General features: G+C 51.6%; 1 protein-coding gene across 1 annotated transcript; it reads right to left on the bottom strand.

Annotated features, from left to right (window-relative positions):
* Positions 1-14,595: 14,595 nt before the first annotated feature.
* On the bottom strand, positions 14,596-24,641 carry IVD (isovaleryl-CoA dehydrogenase). The gene is made up of 12 exons (XM_080808096.1): positions 24,421-24,641; positions 23,173-23,262; positions 22,868-22,919; positions 20,754-20,923; positions 20,232-20,325; positions 19,885-20,021; positions 18,295-18,391; positions 17,225-17,318; positions 16,652-16,733; positions 16,037-16,141; positions 15,888-15,960; positions 14,596-15,237 (listed from the first exon to the last, which is right to left on the bottom strand). Exons 1-12 carry the CDS (start codon positions 24,571-24,573, stop codon positions 15,104-15,106), a joined length of 1,281 nt encoding a protein of 426 aa, XP_080664222.1. The 5' UTR covers positions 24,574-24,641; the 3' UTR covers positions 14,596-15,103.
* Positions 24,642-25,824: the final 1,183 nt, after the last annotated feature.

The following is a 25,824-nucleotide window of genomic DNA, read 5'->3' as shown; positions in this document are numbered from 1 at the left end:
CGCCCGTGGAGGGTCGACGCTGCCAAGGGAGGGCTTCCCCAGGCGCTTGGGAACTCGCCAAGGCCCCCACGGCTGCCACTCCCTGAAGGAGAGGCTCCCCCCAAGGGCTGGAGCTTGGAGGCCTTCCCCCCCAACCACCCCCCCCACCCCCCGCCCTCCGGCAGCTGCTGCAGCCTCCGGCTGAGGTCAGGCTCCACCTCCTTTCTCCGGAGGGAAAGCGCGAGGGTTGTTTGTTGTTGGGGTGTGTGAGGGAGAAGGTTCGAGATCACCTGGCTGGGTGGGCACGGGCTCTGAGGGCGGGAGCGGGGCTGGGTGGGCTGACTTCGGCAGGAGCCTCCTGTGGTGGGTGAAATGCTAACCTCACCTTACCCACCCCCCGCCCCCCCCCTCCCCGCCCTCCGCGGGTTTTGAAAAAGCAGCCCCGTCCTCTGCGCTAGTTCTAATATCTAGCCGCTCACTGGCCCGTGCCCCCGCCCTGCTATCCGTCCCTTCCGGAGTGGCCGAATGCCGCCGTCCCCCCCCCCCCGCCCCGCCCCGCAGAAGGGCAAGCCCTGGGGTTACCGCGAGGAACAAGACTGTTCCTGCTCTCAAGAAGCTTCTAGTCGGCGGCTGGAATGTGTTGGGGATAGAGGGACCTGTAGACATAAGACAGCGTGATAAACATAACTTCATGACAGCAACGGGTAATGGCTGCTGAGGAAGCAAAGGGAAGGGTGCCACTGTCTGCCCCTGGTGTGGGGCTGGGTGGGGTGAGGTGAGAGAACGTTCGATGAATGGCTAAGCTGTGCGGAGGCTTTCTGAAGGAGCGGGCATTCTTCCCGTCAGACCTACCCTTGGTAGGAGGGGAAGTTGAGGAAGCCTCAGGCGGGGTGCTGACGTTAGCGAAGGCAGAGAGCTGTGAAATAGGAGGTGAGGCTGGATATGAGACTGGAGAGTGGCGGGGGGCCACCCAGGCTTCATATGCCTTGTCAGAAAGCCTCTTTCCAAAGACACTGGAGGGTCCTGGAGGACTTTAAGGGAAGGAAGGTCCTGGTCAAATCTATGTCTGACAGGGATCTGGGGAGGTGGGTTGGGGGGAGCAGAAGAATATGGCTCATGGGGGGAGAATGTTGCATCTCCGTTTTTACCCAGCAGACTTGCGGGCATCCCAAAAGGATGTGTCTCTACCCTCCCTCTCAGGTCCCGGATGGGCGGTAAAGAGTCCATCTTTGGGAAAGAATCCTCTCTCAGCACCGCTCTCACTGCCATGCAGGGTCTCTACCTTCTCTCTCTCCCCCTGGGAAGGGATAGGTGGCCCCAGTATCTGCATCTCTCTCCTTCTAGAGAGTTCTGCCCTCCCAGAATCATTGCTATTTCCTAGAATAACGACAGGAAAGAAGTCGGCAAACAACGGGATCAACTTTTCCCTCCAGGTGCTCTTTCTGCACCTCACTTGGAACTAGAACTCTCAGGTAGTGGACATTAGTGACAAAAACCATATAGAGTCCCAAGAAAATGCCCCTCAGTGGGGCCCTTGGGCTGGCATCAGACTGAGCATTTGACTTCCGGGAGTTGGTGTTACCCTCACCCCAGTCCCAGAAGGTAGGCATGATTACTGTCACCATTTCACAGATTTGAAAACCAAGGCTTAGAGCAGTTAATGTCTGTCCCAGGTCACACAGGCAGGCAGACTTAAACCCCAGCCTGCCTGATTCAGGTCAGGGTCAGATTTCCTGGTCCCACTGCACAACATTGCCTTCTATGAGCCTGGAGAACCCTGCTCTGCTGGCTTACCTGTTTCCCTTTGACCATGACCACATTTGGGATTGCCAGGGGAGTAGGACAGGGTGTAGGTGTGTCAGTGAAATCTCATACTTTAATTTTGTTTTTAAAGATTTTATTTATTGGGGTGCCTGGGTGGCTCAGTGGGTTAAAGCCTCTGCCTTTGGCTCAGGTCATGATCTCAGGGTCCTGGGATTGAGCCCAACATTGGGCTCTTTGCTAAGCGGGGAGCCTGCTTCCCCCCCTCTCTCTGCCTGCTTCTCTGCCTACTTGTGTCTCTCTCTCTCTCATCACAGTATGATACTATAGACCCCTGATGGACACCACTACGGTTTTGTCTCCCTCTTTACGGCTTCCCATGTGTCTAGCACCTCCCTGGACCCAAGGAAGGTTGGCATTCTAGATCCCTCAGAACCTAGTCTCAGGACACACAACTCTCTGCCTCTCTCCTTCCACAGATCAACTCAGGAATCCCAAACTAGCAAGCTTCAAACACAATTCAGCAGGCAGACAAGTTCTGTTTGACAAGTTCCTTCTTCTTTTTTTTTTTTTAAATTATTCATTATTTTAAGTAATCTCTATACCCATCGTGGGGCTCAAACTCATAACCCCACGATCAAGAGTCTCACACTCCTCTGTCTGAAACAGCCCGGCACCCCGGTTTGACAAGTTCTTATCTCACAGGGATTTCAAGAAGATTAAAATTAGGAAGCAATGCTGAAATTTCTGGAGATTGAAAATAGAAATTCGGATTTCCAGTTTCTCTTGAAAAAATCAGAAAGTCTGGCTCCCTTTGGTCCACATCTCCACGTACAACAGTACACTGCTGCCAACTAGCAAACATTGCCTTTACAGGACAGGCATTCTTCGGTTTGCAATGGTTCTGCCTGGCCCTGCTGAGGCACTAAGACCTGCCTGATCCCTGAAGGTTTTCAGTCTTGTGATCCTTGTGCTGTGGCCACAGAAACACAGATGGATGTTATGGTACATGTCTTTGGAGTGTCTGTCTTCCTTGGACCTACTCTGAGTGCCTTGTTCTATTCTCACGGGCCATCTCTAATAACATTTTTATTATTGCCCCATGTACAGAAGCCACAGACCCAGGCTGGAGATGAAAAGGGATGTTCAAAATGGTCCAGGGTCTTTGGGCTTCTCTGAATGACTACTCCTAAGAGCATGGCTTAATGTCTTGCAAATAGTAGGTGCCTAATAATGTTTGATGAACTGAACAGTAAGTGGTAAGTAAGTAGTAACTAAATGAATACATTGATGGAGAAGGAAAGACCATTCCAAGGACCACAATGTCTGAGATGTTCTGCGTGTGGGATGTTGCTTGGAACCTCGGCTTCCTCGGGGTCACTGCTCTCATGAGGCTTGTCTGCTGATACCAAATGGGATTATTTTAAAGGAGATCCCTCCCTTGAGGAACCCCACGGACTGTGGACTAGAAGTTTGTGGGGGCGTTGCACCCACTGTGTTTCCTTCAACCCAGACCTGCAGACCCGCCTGGGATGAAGGGGAAACTCGTATCTGGAATGGGCTGGGTCCCCAGAGCCTCCAAAGCCAGGGGTCTTAAACAGAATGCATGGGGAGCCTCTCAACACCTGTTTCTTTAATCCTCAACAACACTATTAGGAAAATATTCTCAAATTTACAAGTGAATGAGGAAACTGAGACCTGGAGCATCTAAGTAACTTCTCAAGATCACACAGATTTGGAGTGACTCCAAACCTCTGCCTTTTTAAGTACAGCAGTTAGCATAAAGGTTAAACAGAGGTCTAACCCTTGGTAGGTTTAAAACCTTTACTGTCTACATTTCGCCGAGCCTAGTGTTTAAGAATAAAACTCTTTAGCCAGGCTTCCCGAGTAGAAGTCCTCTACAGCTTCCTAAAACATGCAAAGTCCTTGCAACAGCGCCCAAACCATAGCAACTGTCCCCAAAGCATTAGCAATTATGAACCTACTTCATCACGCTTCCGTCGGGCCATTCCTGCCACCTGCCCTGTTACTGTATTTGAATCTGGTCCTGCAACCCCGTTTGCCCCCTGTCTCCCAGACGGAGTCCCTACTATGTTGTGCCCATGCTGTATTCTGTCCACTCAGCTGCAGCATGTCTCATTCTGGCTTCAGCCAGGCTGAATGTCTTCCTTTGCTGGGTCTAAAGGAGGGACCAGCCTCTCTCCCCAGGGCTTATCCACTACACCATCCTAACACCAGGACTGTCTCTGTGACCCCAGCCAGCCTCCTCTGCATTTGGAAAGATCTCCCCTGGCATCCCTAATCCCATTCCCCAAGGTGTGGGTGACTCCATCTCCTCCAGGCTCCCAGCCACAGTCACTGACCTCTCTAGTCTTCCAAAACCAAGAGCAGAGGGAGAGCCAGCTGTGGCCAGGACAACTCCTCCCCAACCCCCCAGCAGAGACATTCCCTGGAGAGGTCCCCAAACTACAGTCTGGGCCACAAGTACTGTGTACCAACCACAAAGAGCTCTACTCAAGCTCAGCACCATTCAGGCACCAGTGGGACCTAGAAGGTGATGCCAATCACATGGCTTCTGACCTTGGAAAGCTTCCACTCCCCCGGGCAGAGGACCCTCTGAAACTGAAGAACCTGGCCAAGAGTCTATGACTCAAGCATGGGTCAAGGGTTAGATGATAAATGGCTGGGCAGGTGACACCAAGACTCAGGCACAAGATCTGACAAATATTGCTCCCGATTCGTGAATATTGGTGTATTTTTAAAAATCTCATAAGGGGATTTATGAAATTCACACCTAGCTGTATGGGCAGCTCTGCTCTATTCAGACGCATACAGGGAAGTCAGCAACTGCCCTTTTCATCAGTTTCTCTCTGTTGGAGCATGTTCTGTGGCCATAGGTAACATTCCTAGAGAGACTTTGTGAACCAGGTGCTGTGTTAAATTCTTTTTTTTTTTAACACAGTTTTATTACTTTTAACTGGTCTTTTTTTTTTTTTTAAGATTTTATTTATTTATTTGACAGACAGAGACCACAAGTAGGCAGAGAGGCAGGCAGAGAGAAAGGGGGAAAGCAGGCTCCCTGCCAAGCAGACAGCCCTATGTGGGGCTTGATTCCAGGACCCTGGGATCATGACTTGAGCCGAAGGCAGAGGCTTTAACCTACTGAGCCACCCAGGCGTCCCTGTGCTAAATTCTTTATATGCTCTCATTTAATCCCCAACCTGTCTTATGAAACAGGTTCTGTTATTGTTCCCATTTTACTGATGAGAAAATGGAGGCACAGAGAAGTTCAATAACTTGTCCAGAATCACACAGTTAATAAGTAGGGAGCCAGGCTTCAGATCCCAGCCTTGTCACTTCTAATTGTTCCTCTATCACTCGTTCTTAAACGAGCTTCCCCAAACAATTCTCTATTATGTTTTCCAAACGTCTGTTGGCAACTCATTTGGATTTTACACATGAAGTTGCTGTGAGTAACGTTCATCTCAGTATTAGATTGGGGGCAAAATGTTGCAGGCATATTGTCATATTTCTTTATAAAAAGAATATTCCTTTTGCAAAGCTTCATCAAAAGTACCCTTTCCCTGCCCTCTGCACTCATTTTGACACCGAAATAACAATGTGGTCTTTTAGGAACATCAGATACGCTACAACCAACTTCCAGCTACAGGTGAACTCAGTGCTCTCCCAGGGCTTTGATTTTGGGGTAAACGCACCACCTCCCACCCAGTCTCCAAAGTCAGGAATATTCCAATCTTCCTTGGTGCCTCCCTTTCCCTTGCCAGCCACCACCCATAGCTAATCCATCACTACAACCTGACTGTCATTTACCAGCACTTCGACCACCCCCTTCCTCCCCACCCCAGGAACCATAGCCCAGTCATGCACCCCACATCACCCCACCATGTCTGTTTTCTACACAACAACCAGAGGAGTTTTCCAGAACAGAACTGCATCATATCATTCTACTGGAACCCTTCTGAGGCTCCTGCTGGCTGTCGGGATAAAGACCCAAACCCGGAACCCAGAATGACTGGAGGATGTCCCAGCGGGGAGGCTCCCTGATTCCAACCCCTCCTCCCCCAAATCACACTCCTGGACCAGAGATACCCCCTCTCTCCCAAGCCAGGCTGAGCAAGTCAGTGGTTCCTGGTGAGGCTTGTCTCCCTGGCTAGGCGAGGCGGAGGACCACAGCTGCTTTGGGTCCCACTGTTTCCCCACAGCCTGGCGGGGTAAGTGCACACATTGGATTCTCAGTAACAATTACTGAATGGTGAATGAATAAATGACAGGCAGAGGATTGAAGCTTCAGCTGCTTTGCCAGGTGGCTGTGGCACTGGACTTCTCTATCAACTTAGCAGACTATGTCCTGTAGGCACACTGTGTCCTGGGCCCTGCCTGCTGCCCCAAGACTCACTCCTCCCAGCCCAGTTTGCCTGGTTTCAGAACTAATTATGATGTCACCTTGGCCTGTGAGTCTCCACCGTTGGGGGAGGTTTGTGATTTGTGTACATTCTTACTATAAAACTTACTGACTTGATTAATTCAGTGACTGGATTATAATAGTTACTGTTCCGATTGGGCAGACTCTGAAACACAGGCATAAAGTCACGGTTCTGGCTTTGGCAGTCCAGATGGCTTCTCCAAGAAGTGAGGGTCTGTGGCCCCAGAACCCTGTTCTTTCCGTTGCTACTGAGAAGAATGGGAGAATTTAGTTCAAGGCAAAGCCTTGGGATTTCCCCTGCCCCCTTCTATCCCTTCCCCTGTAAGTCTGCCCTTTAGGTTTCAGTTAAATCTGATCTCATTTAGATAAGCTCAGTGGAGGGCGACAGGAAAAGAGGGGGTTCGCTCCTGCAGCCCCCAGGGCAGGCATTCATTATACGAGTATTCATTGGATGGGCACCTCTACTTAGCCAGGTTTCATGCTGGGGATAGAGTGCAGAGCCGGGGACAGCGCCAGTGTTTGGGTGAGCAGTGCTCAGTGCTGGGGCTTAAAGAATAGAAAACATTAAAAGTGGTTGGAGTGATGGAAACAATTGGGTTTATGTCTACTTCCTCAACTGAATTGTAAGCTCCTTTGGCTCCACAATTCTTACACCCCTGGCACACAGTGGTCACTCAGTAAAGGCAGGTTATTCTTAACTGGGGATTGGCAGGTGAAGGGGCAGCTCACTCAAGTAGGCTGAGCCTGGGGTGTACTGGCTGGGGGGCAGGCAGGAGGTAGGAGGGCAGAAGGTCCATCTGTTGACTGGGGGCTGGGTGGTGGGCCCCAGGTAACCCACAGACTCTGAGGAGCAGAGAGATGAAGTTTCCAGGAGGCAGCATGGAAATGAATTGGGTGATTGTTCCTGGTGAGAGGAGCAGGCTGGGGGTAGGGTGGGGTAGGGTGAGTGGCAGGAAGGGGCTTATCAGGGGACCTTGTGGGGAAGCCTAAGATGCTTGAGTCCCCAGGAGTGGCCCCTTGGGGCTTCCAGCCTTGGAGCAGAGGGGACATAGAAGTTTGAGGAATATGGGACAGGAAGGGTACCCTTTAGTGAGAAGGGGCCCCAGAGCTAACACTGAGAAGCCAGTGTGTCCCTGTCTGACCCTTCCTCGGGGAGGGCTAACAGCCTCACTTATAGATTGTCTTGTTGCCCTACTGACAACGGGCTCCACACTCCAGAGGGTCTTGACCATCTACCCCCCAACCCCCCTCACCACCCCCACACACACCATGGGTCACTCCAGGGCTCAGGAGTCCTGGACAAGAAGCTCCAGCCCCTTGGAGGTGTGGGTGATCAGGTGGAGACAGCAGAAAAACTGCAGCCTGAAGTCCTCCAACAGGCTCCTAGGGGTCAGGGAATGGGGCACAGGGGTGTGTGTGTGTGTGGCAGGGTTCCAAGCACCCAGAGGCTCGCACAGAAGGAGAAGACTAAGGAAGGTCTTTCCAGGGAAACTTCACCTTCCTTCACTCTGGAGCCAGGCAGCCTCCCCGGGAGCTGAGGTACCCTGAGTACCCCAGGAGATAGAGAATCCAAAGGGCAATCTATTTCCCATCCCCTCCTTCTCAGCTTTGCAGGACTGCAGAGTATACTCTGCCCAGGTATACCTGGGAGGTGGGAGCAGGGAGACAGGTGGGGAGTGGGGAGAGGGGCTGGATCTGAGTAGCTGGGTGGGGATTCTTTAGTCTGAACAGTCCTCAGCTCTGGTGGTCTCAGCCTAGGGAGCAGTTCCCCACTCCCCCAGGCAAATGTGGTTACAGAAAATTCACATACCTTCAGCCTTAATTGGCAATCTTGCAGTGGCCCCAACCTCCCCCACCCTTCCACTCTGGGCCACCGGAGGGGAATCTGGACAGCAAGGAAGGACTTGGCAGGCTGAAAGAGAAGGACAGCAAGTCTCACCTCCATACAGCCTGTTCTCCTTTCAGAGTCTTCCTTCCCCTATTTTATTTCATTTATTTATTTTTCTTTAAGGTTTTAATTTTGAAGTAAGCTCTACACCCAACGTGGGGCTTGAACACACAAAATCCCGAGATCAAGAGTCGTGTGCTCTACGGACTGAGCCAGACAGGCGCCTCTGTTCTAAATCTTGATTCGCCCCACAGTAAATTTAATTAAACACCTTTACTTCCACGAGTAAAGGGACCTACTGCATAGCCAACCCTGCCCAGCCTGGCAGCATCAGATGGGGCTCGAGTAGGGCTTAAGACTCTGCTAGCCCATTCCCATAAACAGCAAGCACCTGGGGCCCCCAGGTGGTCCTGAAAGCACCCTCTATTTGCCGAACCTGCCTGTCAGGGAGCCCAGGCCCATGTGCCTCCACAGGGACTCTGCAGGCGGCCCCCGGTGCTGGGGCTTATCTCCTGAGGGCAGCTGCAAGCTGACCATCCTTGCCTCTGTTACTGCAGCGTGTCTAACAGCCCATCTCTCCGTGCGTGTGATCGTGTGCACGGCTCTGTGGTGTGTGCGCACTCATGGTTGGCCCCGGAAGGGCATGAGGGCACAGGTGTGTTTGGATGGAGCGGTGTACATCCCTGCGGTTCCAGGCACAGCCCTGGTCTTCCTTCTTTCTTCCCTCCCTCTGCAGCTGGTGACGGCAGCCCTCTGTACTCCCTCCACTGATCCACTGCCCTCTTCGTTGGAAGGAAGATATTGCCTGTGCTGTAGGGCCCGAGATACTCCTGGGCCCGGAATACTTACTGTTCCTCTCTTCCAGAAAACTCCCACCTGCCTGTCTGGCCCTCACTCTCCCATGTCTTTTGGGGCAAAGTTGTGTCAGATGGCTTGGCAGAGTAAGTGGAAACATAACTGTCTCTGAGGCTGATCTGTGCTAACTCGGTGATGTCTCCCAGGCCCTGGCTGGTGCTCGGCTCAGAGCTTGTCTTTAAAGATTTGTTGACCATGTGGTTTACGGGCCTGGGCAGGAAAGCAGGAATGGACACTTTTTCACCAACTTCTTCCCCTTGTTGAAAATAAGCTCATACAGTTGGCTGGCCCTGGGGCTGGACATGCCGTCTCTGTCCCAGGTCACCTCTGGTGGCACCAATCTAAAAAATATAGGCACACAATGACTTTGGAAAACAGTTGGAATTACCTAGTAAAGTTGATCACATGCATACCTGACACAAGAGAAATGCCATTCCTGGGAACACACCTAGAGGGACTCCTGCACACAGAAACCAGAAGATGCATCCAGAATGCCCCAAACTGGAAACAGCCCAAACGTCCATCAACACCAGCACAGATAATTAACTTGTAGTATTTTCACACAATGGAATGCTATACAAGAAAAAAAAAAAAACTGGACCAATTACAGCTCTACCCCTTAACATGAATGAATCTCTAAAAAAACACACAATAAGCCAAAGAGGCAAGATACGGAGTATATTTAGAATGAATCTAACTGCAGAAAGTAAAAAAAGAAAAGAAAAGAAAACAGAAAAAACCAGGCAATCCAAACAATATTGTTTAGGGATATACACAGAGGTAGGAAACCATAAAAAAGAAGGGGGGGGATACTGGGGAGGAGAAGATTGTCATTAAATCGAGGATGGTGGCTCCTCTGGGAAGAATGGGTCAAGGCCTGGCATGCAGGCTTCTAAGGTGCTTGGATTACTGACCTGGGGGCTGGGTACACAGGCGTTTATTATTGTTTACACTGCATTTATGCATGTTACATACTTTTCTGTATATATCATACATTTTACACAAGAAAAAAAAAGGATGGTATGTGCTCAACTCTGCCCCTTTTCTCCATCCAATCCCCATTTGTGTCCTCTGCTGCCAGAGGCTGTGCCAGGGTCCTTCATCCACAGTTCTCCTCTGTTTTTGAGTGGGTCGGAGGAATATGGGGATGAGGGCCTCCCCTCTGCAGCTGGGCCCTGGCTACTCCAGGGTGAGGAGCCCTAGGGAAAGCAGGGCCAGGCGAGGCCGGCTGGCTCCGCTCTTTCTGCCAGCTCTGGGGATTAGGCCAAGGCTCTGGCCCACCTGTTGTTTCACTCATTCAGTATCCACAGAGCCACGGAGGGGTTGCTGTGAGCACTGGGTGCTGTGGGGAGGGTTCCGATAAGCGAGAAATGGTCTTTGACCTCAAAGATCTTACAATATACTCAGAGGGAATCATATACACAAATAATATAGTACCAGAAAAATGTGAGCTAAGTGTTACAGGACTACTTACCTACTCTTTCAATAAACATTTGTTGAGTACCTGTTACGTGCCAGGAACCGTGCTGGATGGTGAGCATATAAGGGCCGTCGAATCATAATCCCAGCCCTTAAGTTCTTAGCCTAATTCGGAGGAAACACACATACAAGATAAACACAACAGGGGAGCAAGTCCACTGAGGCAGACAGGCTCAGGGAGAAGCAGAAGGCCACTCCCCCGACCCCTGCCCGCTTAGGATAGGTGAGATGGAGTGGGGAAGGCTGGAGTAGGGAGGTCTTCCTAAACATTCAGACCCTGAATTGAGGCTTTCAGGATGAGGAAAACAAGAGCTAGGCAAAGGGCCAGAAGGCCATCTTTTGCAGAGGGGCCAGCTGGGCAAAGGTCAGGGGTAAGGAAGAGCACCTGAGGACTATTTGCTACCAAAACACAAGTACTCAGCAGGGATAGGGAGAGTAGCAGCTAGAGCGGACAGCCGAGGGGGATCAGAGTCATATTTGGCTTGTAAAACCTTGGATTTTATGGGTACTGAGATCCACTGAAAGATTTAGGGGGAGCTGGATAGTTCACTCCCGCTCAGAATAGAGGAAGGGTTGAGGGACACGGATTGGAGGAAGGCAGACAAGTTGTCAGGTTGTTGTGGATCCAAAAAATATTTAGATAGGCCAGTTTAGATAGGCTAGATGGGTGTTGGGTTTGGGAGACACCAGCTCCCTGCCCAGCCACCAGGTGGAGCAGGGCTCCAAGCCAGAACTAGTGCGGCTCTGGGCTCTGGGTACCAAGGAGCACTAAGTGTGGGCAGGAGGAATGTGAACAGGATTCTGCACCATTTGGTCCCAGGGTTCCCAAAGGCTGGCTTGTGGGACAGGACTGGACGGAGGAAGCAGGGAAAATACGGCATGTCATGAGCTGTTTGTAAGTTCAGTCTAGGCACAGTGAAGAACTCTCCTTGGAAGTGTTTGCAAGCCAATCAGTAAAGAAGCACATCACTTAGAGCCATCAAGCACATCACCAGAAGAAATCGCTTAAACATTCAAGGGTGGTTTTGTCCTGGGGAGGAGGGATTGGGGATAGGGGTGATTTTAAAAAAAAACGTTAACATGTTAAACATATTTTAAAACTCACGGACATAAAACATACGAAATTTTTTTAAAAAAGATTTTATTTATACATTTGACAGATCACAGGCAGAGAGGCAGGCAGAGAGAGAGGAAGGGAAGCAGGCCCCCTGCTGAGCAGAGAGCCTGATTCGGGGCTCGAGCCCAGGACCCTGGGATCATGACCTGAGCAGAAGGCAGAGGCTTTAGCCCACTGAGCCACCCAGGCGCCCCCAAAACATACGAAATTTTAAAAATAAAAAAGCACTGGCTTTGTTCTGAGTTTACATCACTTACACTTTTTTTAATTGCTAAAAGTGACTTTTTTTTCTTTTGGTATTAAACGATACAAGATAGAGGATAGCCAGCGTCTCCCCAGCTCCCCTCACGTTCTCATTAGGCAAAACAAAACAAAACAAACAAAAGACCTTGAGCCCTGAGACCTGAAATCAGAGACAGGGAGCCGCTAGTCCAGAGCACAGGGCTTAAGGCCGGAGAGCGGCGACTCTGCGCGTCTGCAACCCCGCGGGCGGCCGGCAGAGGTCAGGCGAGTTCCACGCAGGCCCCCCGGTACCGCGCCCCAGTTCGGAGTCCCAGCAGCGCTCCGCGGGGCGCGGTCCCTCGGCGGGTGAGCGGGGTACAGGGAGGACACGCGGCCCGCCGCACCCCAAGGGTCGCGACGAATGGTCACCTGGGATCTGGGTCCCAGCTCTGCCGAGCGGACGTAGGCTGGGCGCCAGCTGCCGAATTAAAGAGGATTCCCCCCACCCAAACCCACGCCGCGCGGATACTATCTCTGGCTCCACCTCGCGTCTGGGCGTGGCTGGGCGCCTGGTTCCCTGCCGAGTTCCACGCCCCTGGGCCGCTCACCTAATGTGTCTTCTGGAAGGCCGCCCTGCACAACATTGTCTCCCATGGGGTTGTGAAGACCAGGGAGCTACTCATCAAATCCAGACTTGCCAGTGCCACATAGGCAAGGCTGTTTTTACTAGAATTAGGATTCAAGCCTCTGGGGAGGTGTCCTCTAGGTCCCAGGTCAGTTATTCAAAAAGGTTGCCCTACCTCAGAACTGTTCTTGAAGATATTAGGTCTGGGGTTGATCAAGGAATCTGCATTCTACAGACCACATCTGGAGAACCGGTCTCAGCTTCTTTTGCCATCCCAGGGAAAACAATGAATGGGACAGTAGTCAACAGCAGGTCAGGGCTGATAGTGTGACCTGCCTAAAATTGGAATGGGTGGAATTAGAAGCAGCCCCAGGACTGACTAGCACTGGGAGCTGGTGCTGTAGTTACCAAACGCATGGAAACCAAAAACCTCAAAACAACCAAAATGAAGAGTCCCTTGCTCTTTCATTCATGACTCAGGCCACACTCTATTTTCAGCTTTACTTTAAAATATGACTTTTCATATATAGCATCAGGAAAACAGTCACCTTCTCCCCAAGTTGGTGGCAGGGCTCCGTAACGTACACAGACTGGAGGTAACATTCCATCCTGTCACATTCTGAACGTCTCCAGGCTGCATGTGAGCAAGACCACTATTTTGGCCACATTCATCTCCAACATAGCAGGGGGCAGGCTGGAGGAGAGTAAAGGGACAGTGCCGCAAGCCCTGGGTTTCCCCCTCAGGATAGAACTGGGGTAGGATTGGTAAGGAGCTAACTGCACCTGTCTCAGACATCAGGCTGGAACAGCGCTTGGCCACAAGCAAGGACCTAAAGTCAGAAAGGCACCCCTGGGCCAAGAGCCAAGCAAACCAGTTCTTAGGAAATTTAGATCCAGTGGAACAACCCAAACCCATTCCACTGGACTGTGCAAGTGGGGCTGCAGGCTCGCATTTTCATTTCTGTTGATCTGCATTCTAGCTCCAGTTCTGACCTTGGGAAAACCAAATTGTCTTAATCTTTAAAGATCTGATTTATTTTTTTGAGAGTGTGTGTGTGAGAAGGTGGATGAGCAGAGGGGGATGGAGGAGGTGGGGAAAGATTCCTGAGCATATTCATGCTGAGCATGGAGCCTGATGTGGGTCTCAATCACATGACCCTGAGATCATGATCTGAGCCAAAACCAAGAATCAGAAGCTTAACCAACTGAACCACCCAGGCACCCCTGTCTTAGTCTTCTAAAACCATGGGGATGGTGTCCAGAAATGTATAAGCTTTCTTCTAGCTCTAAGACTTACCTTTCTGGACTCCCTCTTTCCTTTATTTTTTTTTTTAACTTTTTCTTTTTTTTAAGATTTTATTTATTTATTTGACAGACAGATCACAAGTAGGCAGAGAGGCAGGCAGAGAGAGAAGGGAGGAAGCAGGAAGCAGGCTCCCTGCTGAGCAGAGAGCCCGATGTGGGGCTCGATCCCAGGACGCTGGGATCATGACCTGAGCTGAAGGCAGCGGCTTTAACCCACTGAGCCACCCAGGTGCCCCTCCCTCCTTCCTTTAAAAACCACTGGGAGATCTGGGGAAGGGAGGCTGAAACCTCTTCTGTCCTCAAGGAAGATACTATCTCTTTGTCACGCATCACCAATGAGTAGGTGAGATGGCAGAGTAGGACCTGGACTAGTTATCCTCCAAGGCCACAGGGCTAGAGCCGGACAGGAGGCAGTAGCAAGTAGATTGCTCCCCAGCCCCCTGCCAGAAACACCAGTTTAGAAGCAGATGGGTTTGCTTCCTAATGCTTAATACAAAATGGCAGCAGCCGTGGAGCTGTTGTATCTCTGTATCTCTGCATCCAGAGAAATGTACACAGGCGGCCTTGGCTGGAGTTGTGCTGCCAGCCAGGCCTGCTGCCCAGTCAGCTATAGGCTGTCTCGGCCAGGACTGGATGGTGGCAGCGGCCAGGCAGGACTGAAGGGCTCAGAGGTGCTGCCATGGAGGCTGGCGCCGAGCTGATCCCTCACAAGCACGCGGATCTCTGCCACACCGTGGAGTCTGGGTGGCCCAGGTGTTCTGAGCTGCCTCTTCTTGGAGCTCCACCCCAACACCGCGGGGTTTCAGCCCTAACGAATAAAGCCCTGGGGGGCCCGGAGGAACCGCTAGCGGTGGCTGAGCGGGTGCCTGCTCACCAGCTATTGGGAGCTGATGCCTCTAGAAATCAGCAGAAACAAAGGCTAGGTTTGGGTTTTTGTTTGTTTGTTTTTTTCCCTAGAAAGATGAGGCTGCCATGTTCAAATACATGTAGAGGGGCAATGCCTCTGGGGTACTGGGCTCCCTGCCAGAGGCATAGCCCCCCTCCTCCTCCAAAAAAAGGGGTGGCTTGCCTTCCCAGAAGCCCCAGAACAGCCAGTATGCTTCCTGCTGAGTCCATTTTAAGCCACTTTCCAGGAAGGCCCTCCACCCACCACAACACTTATTAACGTTCTCCAGCTTCTTTAGACCGGAAGGTGTAACTAGAAATGCTGCTCCCCATCCCCCCATGTCTGCCTTCAACTTGCGGCATCCTGGAGGCCGGGCTCTGAGGCCCACAGCACTTGTCAGCCATGGTAGAGACCTCACGTAGAGACCTCACGCAGAGGCCAAGGGCTGATGTGAGTGCTGCCAAGCAGCAGGAGAGCTGCCATATCTCTATGTCCAAAGAAAGGCCTCTCGGTGCTGAGAAAGGGGATGAAGGGTCTTGGGCTTAGTGGAAGTCTGCATTGAAGGCTCTGCCGATGATCAACCGTCTCACCTCACTGGTCCCAGCCCCAATCTCATACAGCTTGGCATCTCGCAGAAAGCGGCCCATGGGAAAGTCATTGATGTAGCCGTTCGCACCTGTGGCCAGGGTTCGGGCAGAGAGGAAAGGACAACAGGAGGTGAGGGGCAGTGAGGAAAGCAAACAGAGAGCCAAGTATATAGAAAGAAGCCAGAGGAGAGGCTGATTAAAGACAAGCAGCAAATGGAGCTGAGAGGGGAGGCTGTGGGAAACACCTAGCTGTGGGAGCGGGGACAAGGGGCTGGAAGGCCACCCAGATTGCTGAGGACACCAGGCAAAGATGGTGACTGCCACTGGTAGACCTGGGAAGGCAGACAGGAAGGTACTGCACAGTGCTCACTGGGGGCCGGGCCCAGGGGAGGGTAAGTCATTTGCACAGGTCATAGAGCCAGCCGGTGGCAGGGTTAGGGTTCAAATCCAGGCCTTCTGGCCCAATTCTGGGCTCTTAAGGCCATCAGCCTCTGAGGCATCCCTCCCTCCCCATTTCCCAGTGTTCACGGGACCAGGCAGGGAGTGTGAGCGGGAGGCACTGCTGATGGGATGAGCCACTCGTGGCCTCTGGCAGTTTTCTCATTTGCTTTAACATGTCTTCCTAGTAACTGGGATTAGAAGGAGCTTAAAGGCGGCAGCTCAGCAGCAGCCGAAGCACAGTGTGAGGAGTGAAGCGGAAACTTTCCAGGGCCAGGAGTGGGAAGTGGGGGCCACTCACCGAAGCACTGAATGCCGTCCAGAGCAACCTGGGTGGCGCACTCAGCTGAGTAAAGAATCACCCCCGCGCAGTCCTGTGGGAGGGGGCTCGGGGTCAGCAGGGCCCTGCCGGGGCCACACAGGGAGGGAGTACCCACAGCCCGCCCTTACCTTGGCAGTGCAGTGGCCCTGATCACAGGCTTTGGCGACATTGTAGACATACTGCCTACAGGCCATGAGGCGGGTGTACATGTCGGCCATTTTCCCCTGCATCAGCTGGGCACAAGGTGGGGGTCAACAGGTCAGCACGCCAGAGCCATGTTCCTCTCAGACACTCCCCCTAGTCACCCAAAGCAGGTCAGCAGCGGCCATCTGAGAGCCAGGCCCGGGGATGCGAGGGCACAGCTAGGAGGCTGGCTTGCCTTAGATGACAGAGCTGCCCAGGGAGCGGCCGCTGCACCGTGAACCCCGCACACTGAGAGGTGACTCCATGCCAGGACACATGACCAGAAACGCTGCTCCCTTCCCTGGGCCTGCCTACAGCCTGCACGCTTCCCCCACCAGCCCTACAAGGTCTAGTTCATTCATCTCAAGTAGGAAGTGAGTGGACACGAGGTCCACTTCCCAACAAGGTCCCAAGCCAGGCAGCATGCCAAAGGAGCTTGCGTTCCAAGCCTCCAGGCTCGTTTTGGTGGCAAAAGATATGGAGTGTCCTGTTCGCCCATTTGATAAAGACAATCTGGACCCTGTCAAGAAAGTACATTTCAGCAGAAGCATTCCACTCACCTGGAAGTGCCCAATCTTCTGGCCAAAGGCTTCCCTTGTGTGTAGGTAGGGAATGGTGTGGTCGAGGACAGCCTGCATGAGCCTGCCGGGAAAGAGGACGACACTGGGGAGGTGCCTCGCTGTACCCCCACTGCCAGCGTGGGGAGCTTGCAGGGAGATGTCTTGGCAAGATAAGGAACTGGAGTCCCAGGGAGGAGACAAGGAGCATGAGGGTTCTGATCACGCCGGCTCAGTCACTGCACCGACTGCCCAGGACGTGTGCCCCTTTCCCGGACACCAGATGGAGGAGCGGGACCCCTGTGCAGAGAGGTCTTAGTGCCTGAGTGTGTCCTGTTTCATCCTGAATAATTAAGTAGAACTGCAACTCAGGCCTTATGTCTGTCATCTGATAATATCTCCCTCCATTGTGAAGAAAGTACATGGGGGAGGAGGAGGTCTGTTCATTTTGTTTCCAAGAGAAAAGGCGCATCTTCCGGGAGGCAGCTCCCGTTGGCCCCCACCAAGGTGAAGGCTGTGATGTCATGACTTGCCAAGGAGGCTGAGAGCCCAGCTCCCCTGGAGCCTCACACTCACCCAAGGGGCCCACCAGCCAGCACCAGCCGCTCCAGGTCCAGCCCACTCATCAGCACGTAGACGCCCTTACTTAGATGGCCCAGGATGTTGGCAGCTGCCGGGAAAAAGTGCCAGTCAGAGGGAAGAAGGCTGTCCACAGCCTCCTCACTTGTATAAAAGCTGCTAGGTTTGATATCGTGGCTTTCACGCAGGCCCTAAAATGTCACCTGACCTCGGACTGCCGACTAGGGTTCCAAGTGAGAGACAAACATGGAGTTTATGACTTCCAGCTGGATGTAGGGCTTGCTACAGGGCACCTGGGTGGCTCAGTGGGTTAAGCATCTGCCTTTGGCTCGGGTTATGAACCTGGGGTCCTGAGATTGAGTCCTGCATCCAGCTTCCTGCTTAGCGGGGAGTCTGGCTTCTCCCTCTCCCTCCCCACACCCCGCTCATGCTTTCTCTCTCAAATAAATAAATAAAATCTTAAAAAAAAAAGCAGACCTTGGCTAGAGGGACTCCCCAACCACCACACTGTGCCACACACACACACACACACCCGCACTCATAAGACAAGACACAAAGGACCCATCTTTAGACTTTCCCTTTCTCTTCCTCGACTGCTTTGAATGGGAAAGAAAAGCTAATTTGGTCTAGAAGCCATCCAACCCCTCCCTAGTTCTTTTTACCCATGCCCATAAAGGAAACTGAGAATTACTCTGTCCCCCAGGTTGAGTCTGCTCTCTGCTCCAGTATCACCAGCCGCCACCCACGACAAAAGTAGTCTCTGGAAGAGTCTTCGTCTAAGAGATGGGTCTTTCAGTGCCAGTTATGCAATCTGCTGACTACCTCCCTAGCCTGGAAGCCAGGGCATTGGATGGCCTTGGGAGGTGTGGGTAGGACACTCAGTACGGACAGCTGCCTGGCAGCCTGAGGCCCACATGTATGGGCCCGTGGGCAAGCACAGTAGACGGAGGCACACCATCTAGACACGTCGTCGGTAAGCTGACGATGGTGAGCTTCTCTTACCCGAGATGGACTTTCTGAACTTATGAAAGGGTCACACAGGTGCTTGCCCATTCTCAGGGACTCACCAGGAACCTCACAGTCTTCAAAGATTAGCTCACAGGTGTTGGATCCTCTCATCCCCAGCTTGTCCAGCTTCTTGGAGGTGCTGAAGCCAGGCATACCCTTTACGGGGGGAAAAAAGGTGGCCCCGATTACAGACTAGTCCTTAAGCAGGGTGGCTAGTAAAAGGCAGATCCTTGAGAAATGCCCACCCTCCCATCTGGTCCCTGAATTTGCACAACACACTGCCTCCTCCTCCCAGGGCGCCCACTCTGTAGGACTGCCCCACTCCTATAAACTCCAGCTAATGCCCCACCCTCCTCTGCCTCTAGGTGCATTCTCCCCACTTCTCATGGGAGCAGTGCTTTCTCAAGGAAATACCCACACCCTGGGCAGCCCCTGACCTTCGCTGGCTTTGTTTCCTCTTCTCAGGGGAAAGCACTTCCGTGACACTCTCTCCAGGTAACTCCATTCCTTTCCCTCTGTACCTCTGTCATCTGTATCTGAGTCCCACCCAGGATCAAATTCAGCCATCTATGTACTTTGGCCTGAGGCTAACCCGGTGCAGTCTGCATTGCCAAGTGACTGGCAGAGTATGTGGCCGGGCAGGCTAATGCAGGTCATACCACATGACCATGAGATTTCCAATCTCTGCGAGGCTCTTTGGGCTACTTTCTTTTCTTTCCTCTGGTCTTAGTTCCCTCTTTCTATAGAGGGTATTGAAAACCTTCAGGACACTTAATTCCTAGAATTCTTTCTCAACTCCCCAACCCGCACGGTTCCCAGCCCTCACGCTGCACAGTCATGACTCAGGTGGCTTCTCCACTATCACCTGTAATCCAGCCCTACCTTTCCTATGGCTCACTGTTGGGTTTGGCTCACTTGCTCCCACACACCTCAATTTCTCCCTCTCCTATATTCCTTTCTCTCTACGAAATAATTTGCTCAGTTTTCTCCCATTCTTTTTTTTTTTTAAGATTTTATTTATTTATTCGACAGACAGAGATCACAAGTAGGCAGAGAAGCAGGCAGAGAGAGAGGGGAAGGCAGGATCCCCACTGAGCAGAGCCCAATGTGGGGCTCGAACCCAGGACCCTAGGATTATGACCTGAGCTGAAGGCAGAGGCTTTAACCCACAGAGCCACCCAGGCGCCCCAGTTTTCTCCCATTCTTGAAAACAAACTCAAATGTCCGCCTCTTTATTCCAACTCCTGCGCCATCTCCCCCTTGCTTCGCTGCGGCCCTCATCCACCGCCTGGCCACCCCCGAAGCCCTCCCACCCTGGCCTTGCTGTTCACATGTTCAGAACTTGCTGTTCTCCGCAGCCACTCTCCCCATGGCAGGGACACTGTGGTAATCAGATCCAGTTGCTTCCTTCTAGTCCTCATCTTCCTGGATCTTTCTGTGTGGCTCAACCATGCTCAGACCTGACTCATCCTTCTTGGGCTCCAATGTGGCCCCTCTCCTTGCAGTCAGCTGTTCTATCTCCACCCCCTGCCCCCTCTGGAGCCTTGGCCAAGCACACACTGATTGTGTCTATGACCAGCAGGAGAGACCTTTTGTAGTACTGACTTCAGGAGACAACAGTTTCCTGGCACGCACTGCTCTCCACTCACCTTTTCCACAATAAAGGCCGTGATGCCCCTAGAGGCTGGCACAGCAGCGGGATCTGTCTTGGCATAGATAATAAGGATGTCAGCATCAGGGCCATTGGTGATCCAGAACTTGTTCCCATTCAGGATGTAGTGATCACCTAAGGACGAGAAGTTGGCTACTTGCTCAAGCCGTGTTGGCCCATCCCAACCAGTCACTTCAGGACCTACTGCTGGGCAGGAAGGTGCCCCCTTTGGGAAATAGTTCTGGAAAGCCAGCAGAGGCCACCCCCTCCCTCACCCCGAGAAGGGCTGTCCCTCTGTGCATTTCAGCTCCCTTTCCAGAAGCTCCCAAGTCAAGAGAGCCTCACCTTTCTTTTCTGCTTTTAGCTTCATGGAGACAACATCAGAGCCAGCATTGGGCTCACTCATGGCCAAGGCTCCGATGTACTCACCGCTGATCAGCTGCAAGGGAAACCACAAGGCCTGGTTATGACTTCAGAAGTCCCCTGCGGGAGCTCACGACACTGCTTCTCATCTGCTCATGTGACACCCCTTCAGACTTCTCTCAGACCAGGTACTGGTAAAGTACAGGAAGAGAAGCCCACTACCTATACGACTGAAAATCTCTCTCCTTTCCCATTCTCTCTGCAAGGGAAGTGAGTCCCAGTTTTCCATTTCTTCAAATGCTCCACAAATGACATCCAGTGACTCACTCAGGAGTTCTGGTCCTATTTTTAATTCTTCTGACTGAATTATTCTAAAGCAAGTCCATGACCCTTTGGGGGGCTAGATGCTCCTGCTTGAGGGCAGCATGTTGTAGACAGCAAGTCTGACTGACCCTTGCCAACCCGGGAGGATGCCTCAGGGTTTCTCCCTCCTCATCTCCTCACCTTGGGGAGGTACTTTTCCTTCTGGGCCTCATTTCCATTGCGCACAATTTGGTTGACGCACAGGTTGGAGTGGGCCCCGTAACTGAGCCCCACTGCTCCAGACGCTCGGGATATCTCCTCCATCACCAGCACTTGTTCCAGGTAGCCCAGGCCAGAGCCGCCATACTGAACTGGGAGTTGGGACCGGGCAGTGGAATGGAAAAGGCAGCCCAGATTACATTGGGGCAGTCACAGGAATGTTTACCAGCAGCAAAGAAACACCCTCGGAACTCCTACTCCAAGTGACCCTCTAGCAAGGTCGGTAGGCTGACACTGTGGGCCCTGCTTTACCAGCTCATGGAACTGGCTTTGCCTGCTGCCTCTGGTCAGCTGAGGTGGTTCAGAAAACAGTTGTTGCAAATGCCTGGGTTATTCTGGAAAGACCTCTTACGTAAGACAAGAGAGCCTGAGCACCCACTGTTCAGAAAGCCACAGAAGTGCATGGGCAGATGAATAAATGAAGGGCGACCTGGATTAACCAAGAAACACAAAGAAGGAGGGTCAGAGCACTAAGAATGGACATTAAACAAAGGACGCCATGTGCGAAAGGTCTGAGTAAGGTGAGATTTTCATAGCATAGGTGTTTGGACTAGCATAGCATAGGTGATTTGACTATCAAACCAACATGTTATTTGATACAATATTGTATGTCAATTACATCTTAAAAAAAAAAAAAGGCAAGACTAGTAATGGGGGGCTGGAGTGCCACAAATGGTGAATTTCAGAGCTCCTCGCCAATTTTTCCTTGGTAACAGATCCAAAATCAAAGTGCCTGGCTCATCTGGTATTACCACCTCCCACCCCTAGGTTTGCTCTTTGGGAAAACCCTGGTAAGACTCTCCGCACACGGGGTCATCTAGATGGCTCAGTCGGTAGAACATGCAACTCTTGATCTTGAGGTTAAGAGTTCAAGCCCCATGAAAGGTAAAGAGATCATTTAAAAAAATAATAACAAAATCTTAAATCAAGGCTCTAAACACGTTTACTCTGACCAAAAAGTCAGGCTCATCTTAGGCTCTAGGGAAAGGAGAGCCCAACCCCTGCAACTCTAGGAAGGTAAGCCCACAGGCGGGTGGCACCGGAAAGAGCCACCAGGACAACCCTGGTGGAAACTAGAACTTACCAGAATTGGCTTTCTTTGGGGGCTCATAAACCCCAAAACATAGTCTGGTTTGGGAGTTCCCAGTGGCATTCCCTATTCCACTTTTTACATTAAGGTGGTCTACATTTTTAAGTCTTTCCATTTTATGAGTCTGGAATCAGCTCAAATCCCTGCAACCGTCTCCAAGTGGTGAGGGAAGACGTAACAACACTGTGTTCCACCTCTGTTCTAACACTACAAGCTGAGGCAGTGTAGACTGTCCAGGCTTTGGCAGGTGAGGCCACAGACTTGTTTCTTTACTGGGCACTGCAAGTCAGCTGTGGGTAGAGGACACAGGCAGTCCCCACAGGAACATACCTGTCCTGAGCGGTCCTGCCTAGAGGCTACTAGTAGGGTAGAGTTTAGGAATTAGGGAGATGGTTTAGACTGAAGTGTAGGGCGCCTGGGTGGCTCAGTGGGTTAAGCCTCTGCCTTCAGCTCAAGTCATGATCCCAGAATTTATAGTAAACACAAACTTGAGCCCCACATCAGGCTCTCTGCTCAGCAGGGAGCCTGCTTCCCTCTCTCTCTCTGCCTGCCTCTCTGCCTTCTTGTGATCTCTGTCAAATAAGTAAATAAAATCTTAAAAAAAAAAAACAAAAAAAAAAAAAACAAAAACAAGACAGTTGCATGATAATGGAGTTTTCTAAACTCCCCAAATCACCTGGGGGAGCTGAGGGAACTTATTAAACATGCAGAGTTCAAGAGTCTAAGTGATTCTCAGTCAGTGAACCACACAGGCCTCATCCCTTTGCCTTACTGCTTGAACAGTATACTCCTCCTTGGGCTGACAGTCAATGGATGCATTCTCAGGTCCAAGAGGAAGTGCTGGGTTCTTTGAGAATGAACTTTCCCCTCCTTTCCTGTTTCTTTTGGAAATGGTGTTAAAGGGCATGCATGAAAAGTTCTCATTAGGGAAGGAAACTATACTCACCAGGGGCGGTGATACCCAAGACCCCCAGGTTTCCCAGCTGCTTCCAAAACTCCTGCCAACAGAAAAAAGTGAAGTTCAGTGAGCTCTGAGAAGGCAGCCAGTCACAGGCATCTGGCACATCTGGAACGAGACTCAGATGCTTCACATGAAGGGTCTGCACTGTTAGGGAGGTTTTATTTACCAGAAGACTGTGAGCTCTTCCAGGAAGCAGTACAATTCCTGACCCAGCCCAGCCCCTAAACTGCCCCCTTGCTGCTTGGCCCCACCCCCAGCCAACTCCCCCCAAAACAGGCATCATGACTCACTCGAAGGTTCTTGAACTCATTGATGTGATCAATCTCCTGGGCCTGGGGGGCTAGATGCTCCTGAAGAAACTTAGCCATGGTCTGACGAAGCTAGAGGGAGAGAGGTGGACAGATGCCACTGAGACAGTCCCTTGCTGCCACTAAGAACAGCATCTCCACTACTGAGGACACATTGGGGAAAACAGGCCACAAGTAACCCCACCAACCGGCATCAGATTGAAACTTAGAGACCGTAACAGTTTATACTTCCTCAGAGATGATCTTCATCTCTTTTAAGGTCCTCAGTCTACACAGCTTGAGTATTTTTAAAATGTCACTCCTGTACATAAAATCATTGCATGGCTTTTCATTGTACCTAGAAGGTAAGCTCCTTACTCATGTCTCTAAGGCCCTGCATGAGCTGACCCCTACTGACTCTTTGAGCCTTCTTCATCATCCTTCTCAGCCCATTCACTATTCCAGCCATACCCTCTTCAGTTTTTGGCACGTGCCAGGCTTTCTGTCCCCCTAGACTTTGGTTACAAAGGATAACTGAAAGAGATTAGAAACTTGCCTGACAAGTTTGAGAGTAAGGGCTGAACCCTTTCTGTGGGAGGGGATTCAAACCTCTATCTGCTAACTGCAAATGCAAATGGATTTTGTAATTCCTGGAGCCTTGGACATTTGCCTAATAGCCAGGAAACTCAGGTTCCTGGGGAACTCTGTGCCAACATCCCAAAGGGAACAGTCACCTTCCAGAAAGGCTCTGGTTCAGGCTCACCTGTAACGCAATTTTGTGTTTTGTTCAACTTTGTGCTTTGGACGCAACTGTGTTGAAGAACTTATAGCAGATAAGACAGTGCACTTTAAAGCCCCCGGAGTTGAGTATTCGAAAAAGATTCCCTGGTGATTCTTCTTAAGCAGGCTTGAGAACCATAGTCTTAAGACAGTGCTCGGGTGTAACTGGACCTCAGAAAGAGGGCTTTTTACTACATGCCAGTGGCCCAGCCAAAACACCATCAAACCTCCACCAGAATACCATCAGCCTTCCAGGAGCCTTCCGATCTCCGACTCCTTATCTAACTCAGCAGCTAGGCTTTGCTGTTTCCACAGCGGGGAGGCTGCGACCCGCGCCCGTCCCCCACCCCCGCGCTCCGACTGACACGGCTGAGTGGGCGCCGGGCAGAGGAGCGTCTGGGCGACCTCCGAGCAGGGCGATGCGGCCTGGCCAGCAGGCCTTGGGGCCTGGAAGGGGATGAGGTTTCCTACCTGCTTCTGCTCCTCGCTTAGCCCGTTGATCGCATCGTCCACAGGCAAGAGAGAGTGAGCCCGCTGGGACACGAGGCTAGCGAGCTGAGCCCGCGACGACCGCAGCCTCCAACTCGCCGCACGCCGTCCCAGAAGCCAAGCCGAAGTCGCCATCTCGGCCTTGCCCGCGAATAGGAAGAGGAAGCCGGAGCCAGAGCCGCAGCTGCAGCGCCAGCTCCAGCGCCCTCAGCAACGACCCGCCCCCTGGGCTCCACCAATCCCGGGCTTTGTTGCCCCCACCCAATCGGCGAGGGGGTGGGTCTTCAGCAACCTATCACCCTCCGCGGCAAGCTGAAGGCCGCGCTGCCTTTGGTCACCACACCAGCCAATCAGCGGTGAAGAGTTGATCCCGGGTCCCCACCGCGGGGCCTTGGTTGGCGCTGTTGGCGACTTTGCGGGAGTCATCCCTAGGTGGAGACCTTACTAAGTAGAAGAGCGAGAAAGGTGTCTTGGGAGTCTAGGAGTTGTATCTCCCCTGCTTTGAAGTAGCATTCCCTAACTACAGAGGTCTATTTCTGCGGGAAAGAAAATGTTAAAACAGCCTGGGAAAACTCTCCAGATGTCCAGTGCTTGGAAATAAATTGTTAAAGCCTATCTGGGATGTCTAAGATTGGGTAGGGAGCGCTAGCTCTGTTGTGCACACTGTTAGAAGCCATTAAAACTTGCTTTATTATTTAACAGGGTTGAGTGATTTTGGAGTTTTATGCGAACGAGTTACTGTCTTGCAAATTATTCAATGTACAAGAAGAGTATCAGGGCTTTTTTAAAAACAGGGTTGGGGGAGGGGAATGAAGGTACAGAAAAGCAAGAGTAGTGAGTTACGAGTATTAAAAAGAAAAACACAGAGCCGCAGTGGAGCCACTTAAGGCTCTGAATCAGTAAACTGAGACTTAACTACCTTACTGTAGTTTCACTCCCCCACCCCCACCCCCGCCCCAGGAATGTAACCTCTAACCACTCAACATGGGAGTTGCCTGTCAGCACTGGGAAATTTATTGATGGACACGCCCTCCTTGTGTACCTCTTAGGATGGATCTTGCCTGAAACAATCAATTCTTTGCTCATAATAATCGCTGACCACCGAGCCTAAGGAAAGACTTGATCCTACAACCCTGAGATCATGCCCCGAACTGGCAGCTTAACCTACTGAGCCACCCAGGCATCCCTCCTTACTTTTAAAGATTCTAAAGAGTTTATTCATTTTGTGTTGACGATTCCATTAGGGAATAATTGTAGTTACTTAAAAATGAAATAAGAACACTTTTTCAAGTACCTACACTAAGTTGTTGGATCTGACCACTCAAAATGGAATCACTGATACTTCTTTGGGTGTCATAAATATTAGTAAGACACTACCTAGGAGCA

This window comes from Martes martes (assembly GCF_963455335.1).
Source record: "Martes martes genome assembly, chromosome: 7".
Classification (NCBI taxonomy): domain Eukaryota; kingdom Metazoa; phylum Chordata; class Mammalia; order Carnivora; family Mustelidae; genus Martes; species Martes martes.
The sequence above is the reverse complement of the archived record's forward strand: the minus strand, read 5'-3'. Positions and strand labels throughout refer to the sequence as shown.

Excerpts from the sequence above, each read along its gene's own strand:
- IVD (XM_080808096.1), bottom strand. The coding sequence starts at position 24,573 with ATGGCGACTTCGGCTTGGCTTCTGGGACGGCGTGCGGCGAGTTGGAGG. Across the intron at positions 20,022-20,231 it reads GCTAAAAGCAGAAAAGAAAG|GTGATCACTACATCCTGAAT; the intron begins GTGAGGCTCTCT and ends TCTCGTCCTTAG. Across the intron at positions 15,961-16,036 it reads AGGGCCACTGCACTGCCAAG|GACTGCGCGGGGGTGATTCT; the intron begins GTAAGGGCGGGC and ends CCCCTCCCACAG.